Source organism: Glossina fuscipes, unplaced genomic scaffold, assembly GCF_014805625.2.
Source record: "Glossina fuscipes isolate IAEA_lab_2018 unplaced genomic scaffold, Yale_Gfus_2 204, whole genome shotgun sequence".
Taxonomy (NCBI): domain Eukaryota; kingdom Metazoa; phylum Arthropoda; class Insecta; order Diptera; family Glossinidae; genus Glossina; species Glossina fuscipes.
In genome coordinates, this window is record NW_023998547.1 from 659,444 (window position 1) to 669,343 (window position 9,900).

Below are 9,900 nucleotides of genomic sequence, written 5' to 3' on the forward strand. Positions count from 1 at the left end.
GCACAGATTCCGCGAAGCCTATAAAGCTACGGCAAGCAGTTAGATATCTCTATCTTAGGTGGTTTTGAACTGAACACATAGAAGGTATTTATGGTTGTATTAGTTACGGGCACAAAAGTGTGTTTATATAGCGTTTGTCCGTCCAATCTGTAGTTCTCTTGTATTAAGGAGTTGAGTAAAAAATTTCAAAGTTTTTGGACATTTTTCCAAATTCCTGACGATTCCTGTTTACTTTTAGGTCGATTCGAAAATTTCGTCTGTCGACGTGTTTTCAAAGTTTTATGCTAAGCTTTGCTGCTAAGTATTATGACTTCAAACAATAGACGAAAATGTACAAATAAATGAAATGATTGTCTCGATCAAATCGAGTTAAAATTGAACAATTTTCATACAAATATACTTTCGAGAGACTCTACAAAATATTTTTATTGCTTACATGACGTAGAAGATTTTGTTTTTTTTTTTTTGGCAATGAGCAACAGCGTGTGTAATTCAAGACCCATTTTAGGCGTGAATTTGGGAGTACAAAACCGCTTTGTCCACAGAGCATCCAAAAAGGAAAAAACAGGAGAATTTTTTGAATAACCTTGGAAACTTAATAGGCTAGAAAGTTTAGACGATTAAAAGCTCAAGTTATTTTATGTTCTTTATGGCAAACTTCAAGTTAACTGTGGCTCCTCTTAATTGAAATCAACTCTGACCTACACATATAATCAGTAGACAAGACTCAAAAAACCGTCATCACTTCCTTGGGTTTTAAACCAATAATAGTTTTTTGCGGCTAATAGGCCAGCGAACAAATTCCTTTAGAGTATTACAAGTTAACTGTATTGGAATCCGCCTGAGTAGCCGAAGGGGAGGAATCTCGACTAGCAAGTCAATGGTCGTGGGTTCGAATCTCAAGTGCGGTAGAGTTTTTAATAAAAAGCCGATAGCCTTAGATGCTAGTGCTTTTAAGAGTTTAGTCTTAGAATTTATTCCTCTGGCGAAATTAATAATAATAATAATAACTGTATTGGAGTTCCTTTTCCAATTCTTGACGTGTGTTAGGCATCAATAACATTTACTTTAAATTGTGTGTCTTGAATAGAGTTTCTTTTGCAAAACATCGAGAAGTGTTGGAAGAGTCAGAGCAATTTCCCTAAACTCAAGCTTTCAGTTAAGTTGACTAATGCTAAACGCCAGACCAAAGGGTGAGAACAATTTTGGAAAGCGTTACTTACATGAAATGCTTCGACAAAATGATACCTTTTACAGGCATTCCCTGTACTTTTTTGACAAAAACTAGCAGGTTACTCGATGAATGGCTGAATTAGTATTTAATAATGTACTTTTTTTTGTGACGTGCATTCAAAATATTAAAATTGTTTTCAGATCGTCGAGTTTCAAGCCATAGACAGGGCACTCAGGGATAGGTTAAGCCAGATATTAAATCGAAATTAAGATCAATTTGTATGGATTCTTGGCTTCTTGGCTTCTTGGTTTGGATGTTTTGGCCTTTAATAGTCAAGTAGGCATGTCTAGGAACGGAACATAAGTAAATCGGCGCATTAGTCGTACTAAGTGAGAATGTATCGCTTTAGGGGATAATTGATGCATTTTCTTGCACATTCAATACTGAACTGAACATACTTCCATATCGCGTTGCTAGAGATATAAAATTTAAATGTATACAAAAAATTTTCCTCGTCGTTTGTCAAATACAACACGAATGTTAACACTCAATGGTGGATGAAGTGCAAAATTATATATACATACATACTTACATAGATACATGCATACATGCATATATAAATACATACACATTGCACCCAAAACACACAAGCAATTCACGTCTCGCTTATAACTTGAATTGACCATAATTATAAAATTAAAAATTCGTAACGGTCTCCTATAAATTTTGCATTTTTGGTTATAAAAATCGTTACTAATTATAATGGATTATGGTTAAAACCAGTGTTTAGAATTTGTGTCTATGTTGTTATTGTTATCGGTTTTGATTGTTATTGTTTTTGGTTTTGTTGTTGTTGTTGTTGCTGTTGTCGCTGCTATTGCTATTGCTCCTGCTGCTGTATGTTATATTTGCCATTGTTATTATTAGAGTAGTAGAGGGAGAGAACTGGTAATGTGCTTCACTCATACGCAATATATATTAACGAAGCAACAACAGTTAAGCAAGCAGTTAGTTGTTAGTAGATATAGAAAAAGTGTTTTGCTTTTATTCGCAAGTGTTTCTTTTTATAGAGTTTTTGCAATCAATTTGTCTAGAATTTAGATCGAACGTGTTCTATAAAGTATATTCTGGTGTTGTTTTGTTTTGTTTTTTTTTTTTTTTTTATATATTTTTGTTTTCGTTTTTGTTTTTGTTTTTCTTTTTTACTTATATTGTAATGCCTCAAGCTGTGTAAGTTTTTATTGTCGTACACACCGATAACATATTACCTGGTAATGTTGTGGTCTTACTCGTAACGCTCGCTATAAGCTGTTGATTAGTGTTACCAATTCAATGTTGTTATTGCATTAAAACCGGATCATACGGATACTTATTGCTTGATTTTTATTGTAATTTTCTCCGTACTATGTTAATACTTCAAGTCTTTCTAATGGTAAATAAGAAAACTAACCGCTATTTAACTGCCATACTGTATGATAATGATCTTATTTTTTATACGCTACTCATACCCACATAACATACAACTTACGACGTCGTACGTATGTGTATATATGTATATGTATATGTATATGTATATATATATATACATATATGCAGTCGATTATATTTAATAAATTCAAGTCACAAAAATTTTTGTTAATTGTTTTTAATGGTAAGAGAAATAATAATTTAATAATACATATTTTTTCCTCTACTTAATTCAATTTATTATCGAACTAAAAAAAAAAAAAAAAGAAAAAAGATCTCTTTTAAATTATGTCTTACTCTGGGCGTAAATTGAAATGCATATAATAAACAGCTAATAAAAGATAAATAAAATACATATTTCAACACATTAATGCCATTAAAGTGTTTAATTGATTACATGAGTCGTTTTAGTTCGAATTGCTTCACCTCGCCGTCCTCTTTTGCTGATCTAAAGAGTTAAGCTTTTGCTTTTGTTGACTCATTTCATTTGAATTGCGTACCATTTTATCAAATTGTGTATGAAAGCGAACTACATTTGCGAAGATTAAATAATGATTCACATCCTCGCGTTTGGCATCTTATTAACATAATTAAAGTTTTCTTCAAGTCATTGCGGCTTTTCTATTGAGGAAATTTTATTGGAAAATTTCACATTTACTCTTTGCATAAAGCTTTTCCACTCCTTATCTGCCTCTCCATGTCAAGCGACTTATCATTGCTTAGCGAACTTTTATTTACTTTGAAACAAGAAAAAACACTGTAGTGAGCGATGGTACGCCTTTAAATACCTCACGCACACACCCTACAACTAGACATCCATTGACTTTTCAAAATGAGACGTGATATGGGAAGCGGTCGAGAAAGTGATTCGATTTGAATCATTTTAATAGCGTTCGTCCTTGGTCCAAACTACGTTAAAACATTTCAAAAATTGCAATCTACAAATCGGGCACAATAATAAAGATTCTAATTCGATCGGTATAGTAAAAGGTGGGACTATTTCAGGTCGTTCTGCGTGTTGCACACATTCCAACAAATTACTAGAGTCCTACGCCCCCTGCAGTGGGCCTAAAAATATTTTTCTGAAAATTTAATATCGACATCTTGACATGTTAGAGTAAGGGGAACAGACACCACGTTCAAGTTCAGTTCCCATGACAGCCAAAAAATATTTACCTAAGATATTTGTGAGTAATGTTAGATAAGTTGGAAGTAGTAAATAAGACAATAGGCCATAACTTCCTAGCAGGTGTTCATTATCATTAGTAGAACACGAAATTTCAAGGAAATAATTTTTTCTTGCTTAAAGCATCTCTTAAGCAAGCAAAGGAAATGTTTTCTTTTTTAAATTTACGGCGATGCTGCCCTTTAAGGTAGCAGCAAATCCTATGAAAGAGATGTGAAAGTAGGCGTGACGGGAACGAGACCATATGTAACTGGACAACATTTACCGTAGGGAATTTAACTGCTTTCGCATCGGATGCATGCATAGACGCAATAAACAGAACAACAAAAACACAATAAAAGTAAGTTTTCTTAACAAATATCTCTTCCTTACAGAAGCTTACAATGATTTTAAGTACTTCAGCTTATGCTGTTTGCGCTTACGTAACGTAGATGTTTTGAGAATTTTTTTTAGTCATTGAAACAGCGTATACCTAACCGATAATTGACAGAGTTGGTTAAGTCGAAAATTTAATTGTAAATAATATTGCTTTGCTAATGTAAATCGAAAATTTTAACTTGTTAAACCTTACAGGGGAGAGAGGTTTTGAGGTGCAAGGGTATATTAAGCCTGTGTAGATGTGTGCAACATTCCAAAGGATTTTCATGTTTTATTTTACCGACCGACTCAGAATCACTTTTCGAATCAATTTAGGCTTGTCTGCCCATCTGTCCGTCTTGTTTGTTTACGTTCAACACACAGGCCGCAGCTATTGAGATACCTCAATGAAATTCGCTACTTGCTTGCTGTCCAAGGAAGAACTTTTTTGAAAATAGTTCGGATCGGATCACTTTCCAAAAAAAGTCTTTTATTAAAAGGTCGCTATATGAATAACTGTAAGGTTGTGTAAGGTACTTAATGGTGGACCCACCATAGTGTCATTTGAATAACTTAAGGGTTTAACAAAAAAAAAAATCGCATAATTGCATTCACTTTCCATCTTACCATCGACTCATAGGCGAAACGAAATCACAATTGAAAGATTTTAGTAGCGGCTCAGATTTATTCGCTTGGCAGCTGTGTAATAAAATAAAGGTTGACCTCTTCGAGGTGAATTATAGAACGACAAAAGCATATGAAATTTTCTTTCAACAATTATTATTGTAACTATTAGTATTTATTAGGGTATCAATAATCAATACAATTTAACAACAAAAAAAAAAAAGAAAAAAAAAAAGCTTCAATACATTTAAAATCCTAGTACCAGCACGGCACATACAAACATATCAAATATTCTAAAGTTCTCGTCGATGCTTCATACTTTAACTTTGCTCGTTGAATATGTGCATGGTTTGCATAAAAAGGGAAATACAAGGTGTGCAAGAATTGCTTATGCAAACGCAATAAATCGAAAATGCAACTGTCGTACATTTGTTCGTACATACAAACAGCTGTGCACCTAGATGACTACCTTTATATATATATATATATATATATATATATATATACATATTAAATCGCTTCTCTATATAGAGAATCATATAGACTTTAAGACAAGGCAGTGCAAATTCGATTGGACTGGTGGAGTGGTTATAATAAATGCATATACGGCATTGCGTTGCTGCATATAAATGAAGTGAATGAAAACTATAAAAGAAAATAATATTTTGAAAATAAAATTTATTACTTTGTCGCTTGACGTGAGTGCGCGCGCGTCTATAACAAACTATTTCAATGGAGTAACATAAAATAAGGCAAACATATGCAGCAGCAGCTACAAGAGCAATGATAATGGTAAAGAATGTAAATGAAAAGAAAAAAAAAAGCGAAAAAAAAAGGAAAAAAAAAGAAAAGAAAACAACCACAATAGATATTAAGCACTAACGGCAGCAACAAACGGTAACAACAAAAATTTGTTGTAGAGGATCTTATGCACACACACCGACACACTGCCACAAACACACACACACACACACACATGTACACGTAGAATGTTTTTCAATGTTGCAATATTCGGCAGCAAGAAAACCTTCGACATTGATATACAGACGTATGATCTCTGACTCGACGTGTTTATGTATATGTATATATATATTATATATATATATGTTTGTCATATATATGTTTGTATACATATACCTGTTGTATATATATATATATATATATGTTTGTGTGAGTATACAAGCGTATGATCGTGTGTACATACGCGCACGCCAAGAAACGTGTGCGCAATCCAAGCCATATTTAGTAATTTGGTAAAATTCAGCGAAACCTTGCCGCACACAACAGCCAGCAGGCGCTTAAGCATATGTAGACACCGTTGCTGACTGTCGTGTCGTTTTACTTTTTCTCTTGCCATACATTGCATGTGATTACAAGTGGAATTGTCGTCTTCGTTCTTGTTGCAACTGTTACCGTTGCCTAAGCTGCGATTCAATGCGTTTTCTTTTTATATTTCTCTCTTTGCTTTTTTTTGGTTGGTTGGTGAGCCAAAAACAGAAATGAAATCAAGTCAAGCCAGAATTTTTACTGAAACGTTGTATGGCATCAACTTAAACTCTGTTAAGGCTGCTGCATGGCAAATTAATCCAGGAAGTGTATTTGTGCTAAGCATAAATCTCTCACCAAATGCTCCCTAAGCATGAGTGATATGCGTATGCGAATATGAATGTACATATATATATATATATATATATACACAAGTGTATATATACATATGGATATATATATATATATATATAAATGGACATATGTAGCTTCGCCGAACTAAGACATTTTCCCTAGAATTACAACCGTAACGGGAAAGATTTGATGTTCAGTTTTGTATGTTTACGTTTAGATTTTTACGCGTACGTGTTCGAGCATTTTTTGTTTGATGTATGTTTTGACTTACCGATGCGACAATTGTCAGATAATATCGTTGAATTTTCTCGTAATCCAAAGTTTTAACAACAGTAACCTGTAAAATATAAATGAGGAAAAAAAAAAACGCATATTTATATATACATATATATATATATATATAAGTATTATTATACACGACATTGCTATCACGAGAGAGATCTTTTCAAAAATGCCACAATCAAACAACAAAAGTCACGGTCACAACATTGCCAGCTTCAGCAGCAGCAGCAGCAGCAGCAGCAGCTGCAGCGAAACAGTAATTGTAGGAGATTGAAATGAATACTTAAAGGCATCAATCATTCAGCGTGCGCGCTTGGAATTTATTGTCAAAATGATCGTAACATAAACCACACAAACTGATTGATGTATTAGCTTATCAAAGGGGAAAAATCTTATAAGTTCGCAATATATATATATATATATATATATATATATATATTTATGGATATAAAATGTCAGAATCGGTTAGGTCTGAGTTTATGGCTACGATATTAAAGTAACACCTACACATAATTGCAACATAACATATGTTAGTTAACGTTTGATGTCAGAAAATTTTACGTTTTCTTTTTATTGGCTGCGTTGATAAATCCTGTCAATTTTCCTCTTTTTTTTTTTTTTGTGTTTGCGAGAAAATCTTGTTTTGTAAACATAGTTACACACATGTTACAGTCAATGTTGCTGAGAAAAAGCCTACAACCTAATTAAGATATTTCGTTAAGTTAGCCTTTGAGCTAAATTAAAAAATGGAAAATTTTTGCAAAATAGCCTAAGGTCGTATGGGTCAGGTGTAGAAGGAAGAATTTTTCTGAAATGACCTCCTTTTTTTTGTATAGGAAAAAGGCATAAAATATTTCTTTCCTTTCGCTTCGAATTGATAAAGCTTCGCTATGCCTTTCGTAAGTCAAATTGATTTTATTTAAGTGGCAGGTATTTTCGGATTTTCTAGTTTTAGGGGATAAGGAGATGATTATGATTCTACAGGTCAAACGCCGATAGATTGCCGGTCTATACTCTAGGCCTAAGATCGGTGATTTGAAATTTTGAAGACTTTAATAGCAGTGTCGCCTGTAGTGGGCAATAAAAAACATAAACAAAAGTCATAACTAAGTATCATTTCCCTATCGAAACTTGAAAGGTTTTAGGATCTTTAGGTCGACATTTTGTAAAATTTTAACGTTATCGTTGTCTAAAGATTCTTTCCGAATTTCGACTTTTGAGATTTTGAGTGGCATTTATATGCACATCACAATATCAAGTGCTTGAAAATTTATCTGTGAACTCAAACTTAACATAAGTATGTCGTTTCTTATGGGTTTATTGGCCATACACTGCAGCGGTAGGTGAGGCCACTAGTCTATAGGGATTGCCTAATTCTACAGAGGGCGTCGATTACGTACGACTACCCCGAATGTCAACAGGCATCGTGAGGTGAGTTTCAGACGACTCACGTGGACTCACGTCAAACTACAGCCATATATACGTATATATCAATTTTTATGACCCTTAAGGGACTTACAGACTGAGAGACAAGCTCTTGTTAATTGAAGTACGATTTCGTTTCTGTCCAAAGTGAATAATCAGTGCCAGCTTCAACACAGCCCTTTAGACAGACGTTCAATTAATCTGATCCGCGACACCATTTTGCTGCAGTGTGTAAAGTATAGATAATTGCCGTGGTTCCTTTAAGAAGTCATCGAATTTTTTATTCAAAAATTCGGTGCCATTATCAGTTTTTCCGTTTTATAATTGGACTGAAAGGGGCATAAAGTGCAACACTTTTTTTTAGGTTTACTACACGGATGTAGGGATGCTTTTAGGTATGCTATGAAATAATAGCTTTGCAGTGGCTTTTCGTTGTTGTCGTTGTTGTTGTTGTTTTTTTTTTTTTTTGAACATCTCAACCCGTCAAAGTTTACTAAGTTTACACAACACTATATACTTTGCGTTTTAATGAGTTTATCAACGTGACCTTTTATCGTTATTGGCAAACCAAATAATCTTTCAAAATTGGACCAAAATGGTACGAGAGGCCGTTTACACTGACCCTGACATAGTCTCAGAAGAATATCAAAACAAATGAGAACATCTGAGCTATCACTTCGTGTACGCGGGACATTACTACGTCATAAAGATATAAGAGTCAGTGTTTTTCTTTTCGTCTAAATAAGGAAAATATCATACAGCAAAAATAAGCCATACCGAGCAATAGAATATATTGCAATAAATTAAGGAATTCTATCTAAAACATTGCATTAACTATACCATGCAGAAATGAACCAGTTCCGCTGAATTTTCTTGGAACTGCAAGCAAAACCATACCGGAGTGGTCAAAAAGGCGAAAACAAATTGCAAAAAAGAAATTTCTTCTTCTTCTTCTTTGCATGAAATGAAGAAGTGAATGAATTACTTCAACCATGGAAATACGACGACGGATTATAACTAGAAAGTAAAATAAAATATATCTAGAAAGAACGAAAAAGGCAAGCTATCGAAAATATGTATATATATATACATATATATGTACCCCTCCAGTCATAGTGTTTACCATAACCGGAAAATTGTAAATATTTTTATTCGAAACTGTAGACAACACTTCTTCTTAGAATATTTACTTATTCTCTCGTCATTCTTATATGGCATTGTAGACTTGAAGCTGCAAACACTTGCTCTATTTTAAGAAAGTGTATCTTATGTACTTGGCCCTAAAAAGTTTTCAATGTAATTTCTTCTTATTACGTATTTTCATCCTCGCAAATGTATAGGAGAAATAGCGTTTGACAACTACTGTCAGCAGTAATAAAATTTCTTAATTGAAATAGATGGTGACTGTAAAAGAAGAGGAAGAGTCGCGCTGAATTGCTGCCATAAAACAAAATTGATTACCTTTTTTGCTTTCTTACAAACGCAACATATGTTAGATAGATGTTGTGTTAGCTGAGTATATATTCTACGATCTACGAGAAATACAACTACGTCACTATGATGATATTGACGTAGTGTTCTAATTTTATGGCAAATTGATTTTAATTAATTTTTCTCTCATCAAAAAGGGTTTTCGCCTGACTGGCATGTAAGTAATATAACATTATACGAGTTAGTTGGTAGTTGGTTTCTATCTTGGTTTTGTTAGATGATTGGCTGACTACTATAAAAACCATTAATAACAACAACAATCAATAACGAACAA

General features: G+C 33.5%; 1 protein-coding gene and 1 long non-coding RNA gene across 4 annotated transcripts in view; one reads left to right on the plus strand and one right to left on the minus strand.

Annotated features, from left to right (window-relative positions):
• LOC119642044 overlaps positions 1–9,900 on the plus strand; it is a 164,654-nt gene that overhangs the window by 82,797 nt on the left and 71,957 nt on the right. The window lies entirely within an intron of this gene.
• Positions 1–9,900, minus strand: part of LOC119642038 (cadherin-99C) — a 164,799-nt gene that overhangs the window by 27,446 nt on the left and 127,453 nt on the right. For all 3 annotated transcript variants that reach the window (XM_038040998.1, XM_038040999.1, XM_038040997.1), the window contains one exon: positions 6,700–6,765. In XM_038040998.1, the coding sequence (XP_037896926.1) occupies positions 6,700–6,765 (66 nt within the window). The remainder of the gene's footprint in view (positions 1–6,699; positions 6,766–9,900) is intronic.